Raw genomic sequence first — 21,394 nt, 5'->3', positions numbered from 1 at the left:
TTCTTCCACCTCCTGGAAAAGAGGATACCCGTCCCATGCTTCTTTGTAGCTGGCAAGCGACAAAAGTTGACGTGTGGCCATTAAAAAAGTATCTGGCTGCAGTGAAAAATCTGGGCCTAGACTTTTCACACCACCTCCGAAATAATCGACGCGTGAAGAACATTTTCTTTGAGAAAGAGGGTGACTTTGGCTCGTTTGTGCGGAGGGAGGAAAAAAGGTTCTTGGTATTCGAAATGGTGCGAGGGTGAGGTTTCAAAGTGAAACTGACGGAGCAAAATAATTTATACATAATTTTTCATAGATATTTTATAGACCCTCGGGGTTTGAAAAGGATATGTAATTTTTTTAATGGCGAACATGGCTAGCACTAAAATCATAAAGAAGGTTAAAATGGCCAATTTGTAATTTTTCATCGAAGTGTTATAGATTTCCAGTTTAATCTTTAACAAAGTTTGTATAGATTCGCAACTTAATTTGCATGCATAATTTGTCTTGCTCTTACACTGTGTATTTTTTTATATAGCATTCCTTTGAATTTCTTTAGTACGAGCCATACATTTCGATCGTCAATAGTTCTACCATCCAATGTCGCGATTAGCTTTTTTCTTGATTAAATTATAAGACTAATGTCAGGTTCAAGCATCTACTCGTGTAAACATTTTACCTAACAGTGAATTTTTGACTTGCAAAAAATTCTAAGTCATAATTATTTCAATACATTTTTGTTAAACGTTCATTTCTTACCAACATTCGATTTGCCTTTCTTTTATCCCCTAGTCTTTCTAAAAACTAAACTACACGATCCTCCATTAGAATATAAAATTCCATCAAACTTTTAAAAGCGAGAAATACATTAAACGAATAAATTGCCCGGCTTTAATCCGTTAATACCAGATGAATTAACTTTCTGTCTGAGTAATTCAACACAAACGACGTGAAACGCGTAGAGACCTCAAAGATTCCTTGTTCTATAGACAATAATATTCCGAATCGTGACAGCCAGTCAATTTCGAAGAGCAACTTTTTCCTCCCGCATCTACCTTTTTTCCCCCTCTCCGTTTCTTTCTATTCACTCTCATCCTATTCACGTTACTTGTCGACATACAAAGAGCATCCAGAGCTACGTATAAAAAGACTGAGAACGAAACAATCGAATCGCGTTTTAGCGACGCGTGAATCGCCGACTACCGAGGCTGATCGTTCCTCGTTCTGACGACCATGTCCTCTTTTCTGCTTTTCAGGTAAAATAAAATACTCGGAGAGGGTGTACGACGCTTGCATGGATGCGTTCGACTGTCTACCGCTGGCGGCCCTCATGAACCAACAGTTCCTCTGCGTGCACGGTGGACTCTCGCCGGAAATTCACAATCTAGAAGACATACGCAAAGTGAGTAGAACGTTCATTGAAATATTCCTATTGATGGAACGATGTACAGAGTCTCTTTCATTCACATATTGCGTATTAAGAGCGAACGAAGCGTTGATTTCTTGATAGAAATAATAACGTAGAGATGTAACGTAATTAGATTCATCGACGCGAAGATTTGGCGCGTTGAATTCGACGAAGTTTCTAGAATTATTTGGATTATTTGAAAGAATTTGTTAATATTGCGTATTCCTTATTTCCGTTTTATTTTTTATTTATTATCCTACTGTTGCGTTGTAGAATCTTCCTTTTCATAAACAAATAGAATTCCGATTGTAGATGGGTAAATTTTCATTCCGGTTTTCATTACATTCTCGTTTTATTAAATTTGAGAAGAATTTTGGTAATTTGTATCGATTTCTCGAATCATCGACGAGATATGCGGAATAGAAAAACGGTCTTGAAAGAAATTCATATAATGTCGAATCCGGGCTATCTTTCTCATACTTTTCGTTACTACTTAAATTGACAGGAAAAATGAAATTTAGGAAAATTCGAAAGCAAGGAGCTGATTACAAATTAACAAAACACTTTCTACATTACTACAGTATGCTATTGGTTACAATATTTTATTATTATTATTATTATTATGAAATATTCTTTTTAAAAGTCTCCTTCCTCCAGCATTAAAATCCTCTACGTTCGTTTTTAAATTCTTGAGGTTTATCTTTGAGGAGCTAAATTCGTAAATAATTCAGCTTCTCTGAGCTTCCAATTTTTTTAACGGTTGTCGACGGATTCGTTGGTCGGTTTCCTAGCCGCGAAATTTTTCACTGTCGAGAGCAGGATTCAATCGATGGGCGAATTTTCGTAAACGACCAAGTCGCCTGTCAAGCGAACGACACGAGTGTTATTGGAGCCTGGCCTGTGTAGAGTATCGGAGTACCGGAAACAGAGCAGGCAACCGATGTGCTGCCACCTGCTCTATCGATCGTTCACCTAAGCAGTGTCCACCTTGACACAGCGAGTACGCACCAATGCTACACGTTCACGCGTCTCTTGCTTGTCAATTTTTCAGAGTAAATACTCTTCTCTTCTTTTCTCCTAACTTACTATTATCTATGTAATCTACAGAACATTTTTCAACTTCTACTGTTTGTTGGCGCGATTCAATCGTCTTTATCGGATACCTGGAGTTGCAGCTTTTGTATGAAGTCTAAAATTATGGAAATTCTAGCTTTAGTTGTTTGAAATTCAAAATTGCAAAAGCTTTAGGGCTCCGATTCGTTAGGTTTGTAGAGACTCGAAAGCTTTAGAAGAGATCGAAGATTTTCGCGAGAAATCTAGAGATACAGGAATCGTAGGTGACACATTTAGGGCTATGAAAAGTCCGAATTTTTTTTAGAAATCCAAGATCGTAAAAATTTTAGCGCTTCAGTTTGATAGCCTTCTAGAAATTCAATAGTATGAAAAGAAATCTATGATTTTTATGAGAAATCTACAGCCATGGAAATTGTAGCTTTTTAAATATGGCATTTAGGATTATGAAGATTTTGGATTAACTTTTATTAGAAATTCAAGATTGCAGAAATTTTACTGCTTCGTCTTGTTAGGCTCATAGACATGCAAAGGTTTTCAGCGAGATCTAAGATCGACGCACGATATTCATAAAAGTTTGCTATGATACAAGTGATCAAAGTATTATACTTTCATGAGTCATACTACGTCCATCTACCGATCAAACGTTCAAATCGATAGCTGTAGACTCCTAGTTATTAAAAAGATGATTAGTTTAATACGTATCCCTGGGCCAGCAGTGGATCTCGATCGCTTATATAAATCGCGAAGCTAATTAATACCGACAACGCGATATTTTACGAGTCCGTTGCAAATGAATATTAATGCCGGATCTAACCATAACATATTAATATTCTATTAACGTCGATGCTTCCTGACGCGTTTAATCGTTACAGGATATTACGCACTCGAGTGTAGAAAACAGAATAATTCGCTTTGGAATTTGCCCAGCAACGATTAATCTTGCATGCAATTTTATGTTTCTGCATATTATTGTGTAGAATTCCTCTGTACATTACGCAAAGTAACGTCCCCGTGAACGTTTACGCGAACGTTATACAACGAACATAACGGCCGAGAATTTTCCTGACGAGCGACGTCGATATTTTCCATGAATAAAAATAAAATAAAGATGGAAATATAAACGTATATATAAATTGTTAAAAATTCCACGTTAAAATACCATGACACGAATGAATGTGAAATACGAATGCCACGTTTATAGGATTGCTTTTAATATAATGTAAAGTAAAAATTTCCTGAAAGGAAGTATAAAATGTAATTTTTCACTTATTGTTAAAAGCTTACTATTTTTAATTATTATATTCTCATTAGTAAAGACTGACGCGACATTTTAAAATACAATATCACGCGTTAAATACGGATCATAGACTGTCAACAGTCTAAATTCCCATGTCATTGCCATAATTTAGTCGAGAATTTTAATTAGATTTTTCCAAAAATCCACAATTGTAAAACACATGAACGAACAAAAATCTACACGGTCAATATAAATATCTATATCACATTAATGTTTATCACGCGACGATATAACGTCGATATAAATTTTTCTCGATTTACCAAATAATTTAAAAATAATTACTATTCGATCAGTAATACAACCATAGCCGTATAAATGGCACGAGTGTGTGCGTGTGTGAAATTATCAAGTACACTGATAGACTATTGTACTTGTCTGTAACAATGGCAAAGATACAAACGTTTGGAGCTAAAGTTAATATAATGCAAAATAACAATTTACTATGTTCGAGAATAAATTGTCCATCAACGTCAATCTTCTTGCATTGACAAAATCCGTCATTTTAAAATACACCGTTAATTTTACAATAAAGCTTTATGCTTACGCTCATGTTCGTACAGAATTTTTACCTCGTTTTCGCTCGTGAAACGTATCAACGAAACGCTTTCATTCTGTTTCGTAATGTAGAAAATTGTCGAAAAATGATATTCAAACATTCGATAGAAAAATAAGAATAAAACGTCGCGTCGACGACGTGTTTCAAAGTTTTCGAAAGAATCGTACAAGTATCGCGGTATCCCGTTTCCTCGTTACACGAAAGGTTCCGGGGATTTTTATTTCCGCGACACTCGTAAAGATACACTCGTCCCGGAATGAGATTCCTCGGGAAACGGCGGCGAAATCCTGTTTGTACTTCCGCGACGCGACTTTTCCCGACGCTCGGTTCAACTCGGTGGAAAGACCTATGCGAGTTGTTCTACCGATTGGATCTCAGTAAATCCAGCATCGAGTTTTCATTTTCTCCTTATCCAATAGCAGCTGGTATAGCGTTTGAAATTTTCGAGCGGCAATCGATACTTATTCAATGGGAAGTTTTAACGATGGAAATGATGAATCGAAGACACGTGAAAATCGTTGGAGCTCTCTCATTGTTCGGTTGTGTCCTTTTTCGTAATTTGCAATTGGAAAAATAAGATTTCTCGAATCGGAAGGTAGTTTTCATCGCGGAAATAACAAAAGGAACAAGTTTCTCTCTTAATAATGGAAAAATAACATGATGGCATTATATTACGTATTGTAATACGTGAAATTTCGAATAGAAATAGAAATTGAAAGTAGATTACAATTTCTTAAACGGCACATGTAATCTAAAAGTTACTTTCCGAAGGATTAAACTTCTTGGTTTTCTTATTATTCGATTGCGTTTAGTACAAAGAGAAGAATACGAGTATGACAAGCGTAAAATTCATAAAAATTGTTAGAAATATTTTATTCCTTATCAAAGTGCAGATAGTATTTTCTAAGCATGATAGTAATTTTAATCTTGCAAATCTAAGATTGGTGAAGATAAATGAGAGAAAGTTGTTTGTCATTCGATCCTAATTGGTGCAGTTTTCGTGAAAGACAGAGGAATGTTGGGTGATGTCGATTTACGTGAATTTATGTGGCGGAATGTTAATAGAGTTCAATGACACGAGAGGATTTCGTGGTACGCGAATACCTAGTTGCTCGCTATTCAATCGCTGTTCTATTCACCGCACCGATCCATTCGCTGCAACATGCTTAAGACCAACTAACTTAATCGGAGTGGCTCTTGGTAACCGCGGAAAATTGTTCTGTCTGCTTGTTGTCGCGTGAACTGTATCAAACATATCAAAGGCGATGCACAGAATTTCTCTAACTCGAGAACACAAATGTTGTTCAATATTCGTTTGACAGGAAAACGTTTATACAACGTACGTTTCCCTTCTGAGTGAAGTTCCAACGAAACAAACTATAGGTAATTACAGATAATTTGCATATTGGAGAAACGACCTTGAGTACCATCTAATTTCATCTAACCTGTATCTCGTCATGAATATTCCATACGTTAACCCGATCAAATTATAGATCCTCAAAGGAACTACCTGAGAACATTTCAACCACCAAAGGAAACGAGTCTTCCAGTTGAAAGATCAATTGTGGAACAAGAAATAGGATTTTGTCATATTGATACCATGGTCTGTTCTTCTCGAGATCTATGTAAGGTAACACTGAGAGAATTAAACGAGCAAAGTTTCAGCCAAATATTCGAAACTCTAGAAGACCTGAAATTATTTCCACGATAGAGGTACGATCTTGAACAACTGGTAATTTCACGCATCTTACATCTCGTCGTGAATATTCATTTAACACAATCACAAACTACGAAACATCCTCGAAGGAATTACCTGAGAACACTTTAGCCTACAAAGGAAACGAATCTTCCAGTTGAAAGATCAATTCTGAAACAAGAAATAGAATTTTCTAACGTTAATACCATCGTCTGTTCTTCTCAAAATCTATGTAAGGTAACACCGAGAGAATTAAACGAGTAAAATTCCAGCCAAATATCCAAAACTCTAGAAGACCTGAAACAATTTCCATAGTGGAGGAACGACGTTCAAGCAACCCCTAATTTCACCCGTCTTACATCTCGTTGCGAATATTCATTTAACGCAATCAAACTATGAAGCATCCTCAAAGGAACTACCTAAGAACGTCTGAACCGCCAAAGGAAACGAATCTTCGAGCCGGAAGAACCGTTCTGAAACGGACAAAGCTGCCAGCCGTCTTTGAATAATAATTTCGAGACAGACGAAGAACGAAGGCAATTAACTTGATTCTTTATGTTGCGGGTCAGCGAGAAAAGCGACGAGAGACGATCGACGCGATTGTCCCGCGGGAGCTTTTAATATTTATTCACGAGGTTTCATCAGTGCGCATCATAAAGCCACAGATAAGAAATTCCAAGCGTGTTTCGCGATATCCTTCGCCGCGGTATACTTCGCCAAAAGCCAGCAAGTATTCCGTGATCTGCTTTCGTGATTCGACATCGAACCATGGTGATCCAATGTTTTATTTTCGAGCGATTTTACAGGCGCCAGGAACCGACACGCTTGATATGGAAATTGACAGTCCCAGTAGGATGATATCGTCGATCCTTTGAGACGCGAAAGCCCGTAAAACCGTTCCCATACGCTTCGTTCATCCTCTTTGAATTTTCTCCTGCTCGATCGTTCCCGGTGCTTGTGTTGATTCGCTGCGAAAATTGCTTTTGATCGCCGGAATCATAGCCTCTATCATCCAAATTGGCGGAATTTATCGCAAACTTTTAACATTTCTTATTGATATCTTTGGCAATCTTTTTTCCGGTTTTCGATTTTATCTTCTATCGAGAGCACGCTCGGCTTCAGACAAATTTCAGAAGAAAAAGAGAGCGTGAGCTTATTTGTAGCAACGTTCGGTATGAAAGATCGATCTCTAAACACGTTTAACCCTGCTATAAACTTTTATGTCTCGATCTTGCCCTTATTTTAGAAAATAAAAAGAATTTGAAGCAGACGTTTGAGACAAAATTGAAATGCCAACAAGAATACCTCTTCCATATTTTGCCCAAAATTGGAGATTTCTTTTAACGATAGAAAAATATAATGGAATCGAAAATAACCGGAAGAACGTAACACGATTAACTTCCCTCTTCGGCCGTTCTTTATGCTTCTACTGGCTGCTCGTTGCAAAAATTGCTTTCGATCGCCGGTCTGAAAAGCTCGATCAGGCTCGTGACGCATCGACGGGGCCCTCGAATCCGTGGAACAACGCCTGGTGCATTTTATCAGCCACAACGCTGCAGTTTGTGCTTTAAATAGCGGCAGGACCCGCGTGCTATCGGCTGCTGCTATTAACTTAATCGCCATTGCGGCCTGGCGTGTACCTATGCGTGCCGCGTAACACGCTCTTAGGAAATTCGCCGTAATAACGCTGCACGTATAGAGGCACGTCGAACACCGGTTCGCGGATCTGGCTTGGAAAAGCAGAGGAAAAATCGAGAATAAAGACCACGAAATAGAAGGAGGAGGAAAAGTCTTGGGCTGGTCGGTTGGAAGTTTCCGACGTTATTCTCCGGTCACGTACAGTGTGGCGAGAGAGAAATAAAAAGGGCACATCCGTTTCCGTCCGTGCATTCGGCGCACGGCAACCACTTTTATAAGCGTCGTTAAAACTTGTCCCACGGGAGGAAGTTCCCTCTTTTCGCGAAACCTGAGACACTTCTCCGAGCAAAGAAGCTTGCGAGTTCAACTAAAGATGCTGAACTTCAATCTTTTTATTCGCTGCAATTTTCTAACTGTATTGTATTTAAGACTAATTGTTATACACGTGTACGTATAATAAGCAATTTTTAATGACACGGTCGTAAGACACGGTACGTAAAATACCGGGTACACGATATGGTCTGTAAAATGAACTCTGCATAATACATTGCTTTTTACTCGGGAAACATCTCACTCTCCTATATATATATTAATATTTATTAATTTCGGCCACTGCGGCTTCGAAGAGGACTTGGCATTACAATTTCGAAACATTTGTCCATCCGAACCTTCACATACGTACTTATGAATTATAGATCAATATCCTACCTCTGCTTCACGACACCTATGAATTATAAATATACATATACGTTATTTATTGCTAGCTTTGGCGTGGTTTTGCACTTTTGTTTTTCTTTTTCTCTAAGGAGCGAATCCGGTTAGCAGCCCCTTCGCAATATTTTCTTTCCCTAATTCCTTTCATATTGCCTCTCAAGCTGTTCATTTTTTCGCACTCTGTTACATAGTGCTTCAGATTTTCTTCCCTATTAACGCATAATTTGCATTTTATTTCATCTCCCTCTAACCAAAATCTACTCGATTCTTCTAAATTGCCGTATCCTACCCTTGCGACTCTTTCTTGGCTGTTGCTTTTATCATGGTTGCCTAGATATTCTGTCATTGCATAATTTGTTTATAATTTTTGTTACATCTACTGTTACATATTCTCCTGTGTTACATTCGCCCTTGATATTGCCAGCCTGTAGTTGCCATTTCTGTAAACGTGCCCTTTTTATAGTTCCTCGTGTTGTCTACATCTCTCTGGCCTTGTCATTTCCCTCGGCTCTTTCTTTCGAGCTTTTTGTTTTCAGCCGTTCGCTCATTACCTCCTTTATACATTCTTTTAGCTGATTCTTACCTTCTAATCTTGACCCCTTTTCTTCATATTTAAGATCTCTCAGTATAGTCAATTATTGATAAGTTTTAGGAAATTCAGTGGAAAGTTAGTTATTAATTGTGGAACTGTAGAGTTTCGCGTGGACATATTCAGTTGCTCCCTTGGTTCATTATATTTTGTAGAAAGTAGATTTAACCATTGGTGGATTTTTCAAAATTGGTGCAAGTTAATGCAGATGGATGTTCTGTGTTTTCATGCTAATTGATTAAAATGATTTAAATCTTCGATCACGCGATTTTCGTTTCATATGAAACCTAATCTCTTTACAATTGCTCCTTTCACAATTTCTAGTATACTTATAATAAACTAAACGTCCGATGAAGTATACCGTCCTTAAATTGCTCAAAAAATCGACATAGAAACCATCACGACACGCGCGTCATAGCTACGATATTGCGCGCCTAAAATCAATTCCTCGTTCAAGGCCATTGCAGCCGGTCTCCCCACCACACGTTTCTCACTCTATCCCCCACCATTTCCTTCATATCTTCCATACCCTGCTGCATCTTATCGCTGCTTTGGTACACAAAGAACCTACGATAATATGACCTTGAACCGTCACTCGATTTCGAAATACGAAACGTTTCCATCGCGAAACATCGATGAAATTGATTGAAACGTACGACGAGATACGATAATTAGCGATATCGAAAGCCATTGCTTTACTGAGAGGCGGTTGACACTATTTCCTCGATAAGGTTCTCATTCTTTCGACGAATGTGTGCAGCTTCCAGTTAACAGGCAGCCCGCTCGTTGCACCGCGAACAATCCGATGTACGGTGTTGTTGCTAACACACAGAAACACGGAGAATCGTGGAAGCACGAAGGAGTACAGCAAACATCAGCGCTATTCGACGTAATTAACATGCTATTACAGTTGCGCGTTGTGTATCGCAAACTTCCTCCTGCAGCGAATCGTATCGAATTTTCGCTCGCTACAGTGACGAACTTAACTTTGTTAGACACTCCTTGATTGATAATGTTTTGAGCGTTATACCATTTTGAAGAGAATTTAGGGAAAATCGGGAATATCAAAGAATGGATTGGAGATAATAGGGAAACGATTCTTTTAAGGCAATTACTTTGCTAGAGTTTTGAAAGTTTGTATTTTTATAGAGATCTTTCGATTTTGGGAGAAACAGTATGTTACATGGATTCAAATTAGATGTCGCGATTAAAATTTTGAAGAGAATTTAGGGAAAATCGGGAATATCAGAGAATGGATTGGAGATAATAGGGAAACGATTCTTTTAAGGCAATTACTTTGCTAGAGTTTTGAAAGTTTGTATTTTTATAGAGATCTTTCGATTTTGGGAGAAACAGTATGTTACATGGATTCAAATTAGATGTCACGATTAAAATAAAAAAAATAGAAGAAACCAAATTGGTGGAACAGATACTCGCTTGTAAACGCTTGTTGCTCGTCTACCCTTAAATATCGTAATAAAAATAAAATTTAAAAGGAAAAGGAAAAACTAAGTAGAAGAGGTATGAAATAGATGTAAGAGGCAATCGTTCATCCCTTTGTCCACACTAGAAGAACTAAACTTGAAGGCTGTTATCAGGCCAGTTTTCGAAGATCGTCGGTCATGTAAATGCGGAAGACGAGGAGCAACGTGTAGCCGAGTACCGACATTTGGTATTCATATCGCTTGCTCGCGGTTGCAAAACCCACCTTTTACATAGAAGCACGCGGAATAATACATAACAGAGGCGGATGGTATCGACGTTGGAGAGGAGTTAGAAGGGGTCTGATAAATATTGCATAGTCGCCGGTGTCCTTCGCCACCCTAGTCGCCTATCGTTCGAATTTCGAGCATATTTTGCATAGACCTCCGACGACGAAGATGGAAACGCCTCCCTAGCCTAGGGAAATAAATGATCCTCGTTATTACTCGATCGAGAGAAGTTAGGATCGATTTCGTGTTTGGAACTAGGGGCGAAATGCGAAAGAAAGTGGACAGTTTAAAGGGGGACGTAGACAAAGGAATTCTTTTCTTTCTTTTTTCTCGTCTTTTCTTCAGCGGGGTGGAGATTTTATGGTTTCGTGAATGGCAGATGTTAGGGGTGAAAAAAAAGGAATTTCGTGGTTTATGAAAGATATTATGGTAAAAGCAATGTTTGAAGTGTTCGCACGTTTCGTTTAAAGCGAAGGTCCTGTAAAACTGCTCTCAAGGACGTGACAGTGGAGACTGACAGCTAGTATTTGCTTTTTATTGCGTATTTGTATGTGCGTAGGGGGGGGGTGGTTTAAATGATAAGAGGACGATGATGCGTCAGACTTCAAGAATCTAGTAAATTTTATATTGCAACCGTCAAACTCGTAAAACGATGGCCTTCAAATATTTTATTTGTACGATTATTAAAATTATACCGGTGCTGTTGGAGGAACTGGCCCAGAATAGAACGATTCAAGTCCTTCCTGCGGCATTAAAATATCGAAAAGGAACAACCGATAGCTGTCGATGCAAATTATTATGGATACTCGACGAATATTTTTAATCGGTCGAACTTCATCTGGTTTCAGTTCTTTTATCCTTTCTTTCTTTCTCCCACCATTTGCTTTATTCCACACGATTGTTGCAGCTGAAAGAGAAGAGTACGATGAACGAAGAGATGCAGTCGAAAGAAGAGGGTTAACTACCCCTGTTTCTCCCACGAGAAATACCTCGTAATCTGGCGGAACAGATGCAAACCTTCTCTTCCAATTCTCCCTCTTTCTCATCCCATCCCAGTTGTATGTATCATGCGGTGCAAAAGTCTTGGAGCATCAAATGAAGATACTTTTCTAGTCGTATTTTTCGGAAATGTTCTACTTAATTTTATCTAAATAACTTTATTTCATTATTTATCGCGACCAATTCTATTTCACAATTGTTGCATATATAGTGAATGAACACAAGTATTTTTTAAAGATGGTAATAGTAGCCATTTGCTAATTTTTAAAAGTCTGACATACAAAATTTAAGAAACTTGGAGATCAACATTTGTTCGTTTTGTGAAACCAATAGGATAGGGATGGTGTACGATTTTTGCAGAATACTGTACTTTTTTGTACAAGTTGGTACTTGTCTCCGGCTGATGGAAGAGTGTTTTTCCGTTTCCCCTTTATTTTTTCTCTCGTTTTTATTCCCTTTGAGTCGCTTCCTGTACACCGCTCTTCTTCAGATCCTCTCATCTTTTTTCCTTAGTTTCATTCGCGATGAAAAAAGTGGAAATTGCAAGCAATCATGGTGCACGCGCAAGGGATTACCTTCGTTTATTACAAAATTACCTTCCTTTTTCTATCTTCTATCTGTCGACAATCCCACCAAACGCGTGCATGTCCTTTCACGATTCTTTCGTTTCACAAATCTCAGCTATCGACTAAACAGTTTAATAATAATTTACTAATTACATAATTTTAACAATCTGTAAATCCTTTGTTCCATCTTCCTTGTTTAAATATACATAGCACGGTATAACATTATAACGACTAATTTTCCAGAAAATCCTGATATATCGAAGCACATCTGTCGAGTGACTCCAGCCACAAAACTATCGAAATTTTCCAACGATACCCAGAAATAATAATTTGAAATTTTACTTTTTGCGATAACTGTACTACCTCGTAGCTTTCGCATAAGTTGATCACAGTAGTGGCATGCCATAATATCTCTAGTTGAGCAAAATGAACGTAATAAAAAATGCCGAAATTGTTCCATTGCCACCAAAATCACCTAAAACGCATATGTATTCGGTACGCGTGTATAACGATCGCTGATTGCTTCTGACGGTTGTCACTACGAAAATTTACAACAGAAGATACGCGATTGTTGGCTTGGCTGCCAGGTAAAAGTGGAATTGCGGATGTCGTACGCGTGGTTGTAGTTCGAGGATGAGAAAACGAGATACGGGAACGTTGCCCAATGGCAAATGTTTTGGCCACTGATTCGCTCGTTGTGTCGCCGCCTCTTTTTCATCGTATTTCGTTCAACTAACCGAGAAATTCCACCGCAACACACGATTATACATATTTTGTACGGTGTACCAATTGGCAGTCATCCGGATAGAACTTCTTAACGTGACTTGGACGTTGTCAGGTGCAATATGCTTGCGGTAGACTAGCACGATTATGTTGAGTATAGTCTGTATAGTCGTAGCTAGTGGGAGAAATTTAATAAAACGAATGTTGAAGTTTATCATGTTGGTGCGAACTGATAGAAAGTTGAGAAGAATTATGAGATATCGCTTGCAACTTCCTTTTTTTAGTAGCGCCCTTGTATATATTTTTATTCGTCTTTCTTCTTGGTAGACACCTATACGACGTTCTCTTATTTCAAATTTGTATTTTGTCCTCTTACATCTTTTCTCTTTCTATCGCTTACTTGTTATTCTTCCAATTCTATTTTTTAGCGCTTCTTTCAGCTATCTTCTTTACTAGTGCAATACATGTAGTGGCATATGTTGCTCTTTTTTTTTACTACCAGCAATTAGTTATTGCTGGTATATTTTTTTATTACTTCAAACCTTTTTTTTCGTTCTCTCTTTGTGTTCTTATACTACGTCCTTTATTGCCACAATTTCTATTTTAATTCTCTTACATATTATTTTTTGTCTCGTTTCCTGTTTTAATTAATGCAACTCCTTTTTTAACATTTTCACCTATTTTAATTACTGCAACAACTTTTTTGATATTTTCCCCCGTTTTTTCTACGTTTATAATTCTCCTCTTCAGGCATATATCTTTATTGCTGCAAGCTTTTTTTTACCACGCCTTTATATTATTTTTTATTATTTTGAAACGTACCTTTTAGTATTCTTAATAGCATAATCCATATGATCTTCTTACTACTATCGAGAAGGTGATTATTAATTGTATAAATAGATTGGAATAATTAATTATTGATAAACTGGATCTTTAATTCCAAATACCGCGTGTACGCGTGTGACGCTGGAGTAAGTGAAAAGGGAACGCGTCTAGTCAGACGCGGCGCGCGCTAACATGGCTGGCGCTATCTTTTTAAAATCGCTTATTATTTCATTAAAGTGCACGCGGAAACACCTCTTCGTTCTTAATTAAAAAATTTTTTCATGCAAATTAGAAACTTCCCTTTATGAAATTTAATTGAATTTAACTGTAATAAAATGAAAATAAAATAAGGTGACACAAAAGAAACGACTTAAAAACTATGAATATTTTTATTGTTGAAATTTGTTACCTTTCCACCGTCAGATTATGCAAGCGTAATTATAAACTACCGGAGTCCTACAGGTGTTAAATTCTTTCCACATTAATAATTTCAACGATCTACCATTAATAATTTAATAATGCACCTCGATTCTACTCTCCAAAGTAATAACGCTTAAATTACATAATACATTATTTCTAACACAATGACCATAATTTTTTATTTACCGATAAGCAAGATTTCTCTTGCAACTGTTTCAGATTTTAAATCTCCCTAGTCTAATAAATCCCGATAATCCAGCATCCGCCAGCTCACTCTCCTCTTTCAAAGGAACAACGCAGCAATTTCAGATTTGAAATTTCCCTGCCCTAATAATAATCTCAGTAATCCACCATCCTCCGTCGCACTTTCTCTTTCCAAGAAAACAGTGCAATAATTCAGGTTGCCGATTTTTAATTTCCCAACCTCAATGAATTTCAATAATCTACCATCCTCCGTCGAAATTTCCTTTCCCAAAGGGACAAGCGCAACAATTTACACCGGCAATACCAATGGAATGCAATCAACTTCGTCGTCCAATTCGATCGTTTCGAAGTTAAAGCAGATTTAGTGGCGAAAACGACGAAGCTACTTTGGCAAGGGTAATAACGCCGGTAATATTACGTTTGCTATTATTAGGTGCGAACTGCTCGTTACACTGTAAACTGCATTCTCGTTTCCTTCGTGTACGTGTGTATATACACATATACATATACATATACATATATTGTGTATATATATACATACATACTTGCAGCCATGTGCGTGAGGCACACGCAGCCAGCCACTATGCGCTGAGATCTAATGCCATTGAACATAATTAGCGTTACCCATTATGATCAAAACTTGTAGTCCACGACTGAGGTCTCCGCTGTACGATAAACAGTGAGACAACGTCGATACGTCAACGTTAAGTCAGCTCTCGTAGTTGGGTAATTACGATCGGATAATTATTGGAAACGTTTCGACGCCGAGAGCCTCTGTAAACCACTTCCCTTTGCAATGGTCGACGCGCAATTCCTGTTCGTCCAGTCTCTTCTTTTCGTTTCTATTTGCTGTCAAGTTTATGTTAGTTTACAAGTAATCGCAAGATATATACTAAATTTTGAGGGGTTTTTTATTCATTTTCTTTAAATGCTTTGCATTTTATGGCTGAAAATTGATCGACGAAGAGTTTGTTCATTAATTTTCATCTACCTTTCTTGTTCTAATTTCACGATGGAAACTTCGCGATGAAAGTTGTTGGTAAATTTATTTTATCCTGTAATTGGCCAAAAGAACGCCAAATTGGTCGACCGAAATTAAATTCTTTGAATTCATTTTCAGATACTCGTATCTTTAGACACTCGGTAGTTTGAGATTGAAAAGTGATTTATGAAGATTTTGTAGATTAATTTTCATCTACTTTTTTTGTTTCTTATTTCGCGATGGAAAGTCCACAACTGAAGTTGATGTTAAATTTATTTTATCTTCTAATTAATCAAAGGAACGTCAAATCTTAAAGCAAAATTTCAATATTTTTAATTAATCACCAAATATTTGAATCTTTAAATGCTTTGTACTTTAAGCTTGGAAATTGATTTACGGGGATTTTCTACATTAATTTTGATCTACTTTTCTTGTTCTTATATCATGATGAAAACTTCGCGATGAAAGTTGCTGTTAAATTTATTTTATCTTATAATTAATCAAAGGAACTTCGGATCTTCGACCGAAATTCAATTATTTTTATTAATTTTCAGATACTTGAATCTTTAGATGCTTTGTAGTTAGAGGCTGTGGAAATTGATTGACGGCCATTTTCTGCATCAAGTTCTATCTACTCTTCTTGTTATTATTTCGCGATGGAAACTTTGCAACGCTAATTGTTGTTAAATTTGTTTCGTCTCATAAACATCCAATTAGTCAAGCAACCATCAACTCTTGCATTAAAATTAACTTCTTTCCATTAATTTCCAAATATTTGAATCTCAATATTTTCCAAACCATCTCTTCCTTTTTTCTTTTCGTTATATTTACGCTCGATAGAATACACAAGAGAGTGAAACACGAATATAATAGAAAATTGAAGAGCGAAACATGGGAGAAATAGGGCGTTAGCTGTCCGATCCACTGATATCGTTGAAATTTTTAAATTTTTCTTCCCTTCCTGTGAGATGTGTCTTTGCGCGATTCTTTCGGTAACCGTTCGAACGAGAGACAGGGTAAAAGTTACCGGGTTGGAATTTCTCTGATTTTTCTTTGATTCCAACGAGCGGTTCGACACAAGCCCGGAATAAATCTAGGCCAGAGTTCGTGAATGCTTTATGACGCGGAAACACCACTCCAGAAGCGAATCTGCTCTCCTCCTAGCTCTCCACCTGTGTGTGTTTTTATACGCGCGCGCGCGCGCGCGCGTGTGTGTGTGTGTGTCTCCTTCGAGTAAATAAGTGGTTCGTCTACCTAGTTTCTCCATCGAGAGAGCGTAAACCACTCTCCTTCCTCCTCTTCCTCTTCTTCATTTTTCTCTTTCACAGGGTATTTTAAACGAATCCTCGATCGCGAGTAAATTAAATAACGCGCAATTAAGTGACAGGCGAACCTCATAGTCGAGTTCCTTGTCATCGGAACTCGATTCAGTGATTTTCATATCGATTTCCAGAGAGAAATGGTTACTGTGTTTATTCGAGTTGACTGCGGATGTCGGCGCGTTCGTGAGAAATTCTCAATATCTGTCGTTTAATCAGGAAAATTAATATTGCCGCTATTGGTGGATAAATAAACTAAATAATTAATAAAATTATTACTATTGCTTAATTAGAAAAATTGAATTTTCTATGAGAACTTGAATGTTAGGGCGTTTAACGCGTATAACACGGTTAGGGGTGAAAGGGGATATCGCGAGATAAAATGAGATAATATCGATCGATATACTGTGGAGTAAATTTTATGCATTTCATGGATCGATGCGAAAGAACTGTTGCATTACACGTTTCTTTCCCGGAGCTTTCTTCCAACTAACAAAATTATTCATACAACTAAAACATATTTATACATTCACATTGAATTAAAAACGTGATGTCGTTTCTTAATATCATTTTATTCGAACGTTTCTTATTTTTGTCTTATTTCGTACATTCATTTCCATTAGACCACGTATAAGATGAATATTATTGATAAGCAACTGTTGCACGTTATAACTCGATATTTCCGGCAAACAAATCTCGAATTATATTTACATCTTCGCGTCGCTACATGACTCCAAGTTAGTTATATGATAAAGCTGTTGGGAAATGGGATATTGGATCCGATGATTTTCCGGAGTTAATCAGAAATGATTATGGTAGAGGTACACATGTCGATGTCAAAACACACAGCAGCGTTAATTAGAAGCTTGGAGCAACGAGTCCTCGCTACATTCGAGCGTTTAGATAATTAGACACGTGACGCGTTTACACGATGACTGCATTAGAGAAACCTGTTCCTTCGACTAATTCGATCGATGTTGATTTTGCTGTTTCAGTTGGACAGGTTCAAAGAGCCTCCGGCGTATGGCCCGATGTGCGATCTACTTTGGTCGGATCCATTGGAGGACTTCGGCAACGAGAAGAACGCCGAACATTTCTCTCACAACAGCGTTAGGGGTTGTTCATACTTTTACAGGTAAGTAAACACGGCTCCTTTACATGTGGATTAATTATTATATTAAAATATAATACACAATATGGCAATATGGAAGATAATACACTGCTTTCTAGTTAGAGCTAGAAAGAAATTTTAAGGTAAAATTGATGATGAACGAAAGTTTATTATTTTTCTAGAACGATTTTTTTCCACGTTAGTGTAATGATGTAATTGTATAGATTATGTAATTACACAATTTTCTTTTTAAATAATCTCACCCTTATGCGTATAATAACATATAAAACGATCAACTTTCCTTTAGTCGTAATTAACAAGAAATCTTACAAAACAAATCGATAACGAACGATTTCAACAAAATATTTTTCCAGCGCCATATTATTCTCATCGCTCTTTTACTCTACTTGTTGAGTAGAAATATACATGTATATTAGTATGAGTATATATTTTTATATTAACAAATACCAACACATTAATAAATATAAGAAGAAATAACGAGTATATATTTTTCTATTAATATCTACTTTTCTACGTAGAATAATGGGGGGAATTTGATTTCTTTAAAGAAGAAAATATATGTTTCCAAATGAGAAATGATCCACTGAGAGATGATTTTATATATTTTTCACAACTTGGGTCGTATTATACAATTCATTGTTAGGTGTACCTTTTTCGTGAATTTTTTAATAACGAATTTTTAATTTGGCTTTTGGCCACGCGACTTTATTTCATTAATCTCTCGAAACCATAAAACGTCAGACTATGACTTTGCTAGGCGACGTTAAAAACAACCTACCTCTTTTCATCCCTTATAGAACATTCCCGTCGCTTTTCTGTCCCTGGGAAAATCTCTCACAGCCTTTCACGTTTCTCTTCCACTTTCCCTCGTCCCTTGATCCTATTCACCGAATAATTAGCCAGCCGTTTGTTCGTCGCGAACTCGAAAGCGATCGTGGAACACCAAACGAGTCGGCTTTACAGCAAATTCCGTGTCAACGCCCTCGTCGGCTGACGACATTTTCATTTTTATTTTACCTTGCTTTATTTTCTACATTTTTCAAAGAAATTAGTAACCAAGCCGTTGATATTTATGAATTTATGGAACGTTTAAAGCTAGGAAAATAAATAGAATACGTAATGTATGAAAAATATAGGAGGTCTGAAATATAGTATTTTATTAATTATAACTAAACTGCGAATTTTTATCCATTTAAACATATTAAAGAATAAAATAAAGAAATTTCCGTTATGATATTTAAAGATACTAAGGAAATACAGAATATTTGCAATGTAAAAAAATGTCAAGTTATATAAATATTTCCGCTCTAATTATATGTAATATTTAAATTACGTACTAATTACGTTCATAAAGATATAAATTGCCGTAAATTCCCACACTGTATCAATCGTGTTTTTTTAACTAATCGTTAAAGCGATCAAATAAAATTTGAGTGGCGGTTCCTTTGACCGAGCTCGATGGAAGTTTTTACACGTATCAGGAATTCTTTCTGTCACGACACGTGGAAAATCTACTAACAAAATCGGCGATATAATTCTGACAGGGACAAAGGAAACTTTTGGATCACATTTTGTATCTTTTTAAATTCTTTTGTGTCCCGTTGATAAATGAATGGACAAGAACGAGCGAAAAACTCCACTGGCTGTTGGTGTTTAAATATTAGCATTTTAATAAAGAAGATGAACGACGCTTTTTCCTACTTTAAAGTAGATCAACGTTTTATAAGTAGACGCGGGCATCGAAATGGTAATGAACGATAGAAATAACGTAAGTGACGACCACACATTGTACCTTTATATTTCATGAAAAATCGATGTATCCGAGTCGAACAATTTTTCGCGTACGCTGCTTGTGATTTCTGACTCGTTATTTCCGCTTCCGAATCTCGTATATTATCGTATTGCTGCGAATCATTGTTTGCGATTTAATTAAAAGTTTGTAGAAAGTTTCTGAAAACTTTCGAAAAAATACATTTAACTTTTCCGCAGTATTCGATTTAAAAAGTTTCATTCTTTTAATTTTTACTTTTCCTGTTAGATCGGATGACGGCTTGGAATTTCAAAAGTATAACACTCGCAGATATTGCAAATGATCGGTTCATGAAAGTAGATTGTACAATAGAACATAACATTTTTATTAAATTTTTCCATTCTGAATATCTGCATGCACGCTTGAGTAAACAACAGGACGCAACGTGACGTTTCAATCGAACGTGTCTCTTCGAATTTCGGCTTAAATGAAATTCCTGATGTAACCTCTTCTCATCGAATTTTCACCATGATGTTGAAAGCTACGTGTTTACCAAACTATTAAACCCTTGACATATAATTTGTTCTGTAACTACGCCTATCCAACTTTGTAATGTGTTTGCCTCCAAAATACCTTGGCTACAAATATGAATATGAATGACCAAGATACTAGTATTAATTGCATGGTAATTAATTGTTCAAGTAACAAGATATTGTAATAAATCGCTCACTAGTTATCGTATATTCAACACGAAAGTTATTTACTTACTATATTCCTTCATTAATACCAATTTCGCAATTTTGGTTAATATAATAATTTACATAAAGTTAGACGAACAAAAGAAATAGCTATGAAGGTATAATTTTAAATTTAAATTTCGAAACCAGTCATTTGACCGTGTGTGGTAAGGTTAGTGTTAATTACTCAATATCTAGCACGTAAATTATGATTTTCATACAAGCATTATTTACTTTAAATAATCGTTGAACGACGCAATCTTCAATGAGAATATTTGCTCAAAAATTATTTACCTCGTGGTAGATGGTAAAATTACAAGTAGCACGATGACGAATTTTCCAGTCAGCCTGGCCAAACGCGTGCCTTTCCATCGAAGCTCCAATAATTACACGACGACTGATTAGCGTTGTTTACGAACTACGATTTAACTAGGGCACGTTCGGTCTCCGCCGGCAATTAGCCTGGCTAATGAAGGGCAATTGTGTTTCGTTTAAATTCGTTCGCGGCACACAAAGTTGCTTTAGTCGCGAAATCCCAGCCGGTTGTCTGACCATGCGTCGACTCGTTCTACTGAAAGCCATCCACTGTTCTACATTGGCGTCCTCGATAAAGTACATAATTGACGCGAATTTCGGGACAAACCACCATCTATCGACGGTACGTTCGAAAATAATATTGCTCGTTCGTTCGAAAATATCGGCCACCCGACGCATACACTAAATTATACAATACAATCTGGCTGGACAAATTTGACTCTCTCTCTCTCTCTCTTTCTCTCTCTAAAGAGTCAAACTGGCTGATTTTATTTCTTATGAATTTCATAGTTTTATCGCGTACAGTGTAACTCAAAAATGACAATTCCCACATATTTTATATCTTTGCAATCAATTTGCAATTTGTGCAACATATGTGTAAGAGTTGCTGCATGAATTTCGTGCCTTTAAGATGCATACTCGCTTTTGACACTTATCGTGGATACTTTCATGTGTTCATTTATCTTCGGAAGACATACGTATGTGACAATAGATTTTTAAATAAATTTAAGAAAGTAGTGTTCGTAAGTAGTG

At 36.8% G+C, this 21,394-nt stretch overlaps 1 protein-coding gene across 7 annotated transcripts in view; it reads left to right on the top strand.

Moving 5' to 3' along the window:
* LOC100650999 overlaps nt 1-21,394 on the top strand; it is a 156,606-nt gene that overhangs the window by 84,017 nt on the left and 51,195 nt on the right. For all 7 annotated transcript variants that reach the window (XM_048405137.1, XM_048405143.1, XM_048405141.1 and 4 more), the window contains exons 5-6: nt 1,242-1,387; nt 17,703-17,842. In XM_048405137.1, the coding sequence (XP_048261094.1) occupies nt 1,242-1,387; nt 17,703-17,842 (286 nt within the window). The remainder of the gene's footprint in view (nt 1-1,241; nt 1,388-17,702; nt 17,843-21,394) is intronic.

Source organism: Bombus terrestris, chromosome 4 (assembly GCF_910591885.1).
Source record: "Bombus terrestris chromosome 4, iyBomTerr1.2, whole genome shotgun sequence".
In the NCBI taxonomy this organism is placed as follows: Eukaryota; Metazoa; Arthropoda; class Insecta; order Hymenoptera; family Apidae; genus Bombus; species Bombus terrestris.
This window is presented reverse-complemented; position numbering and strand designations above follow the sequence as displayed.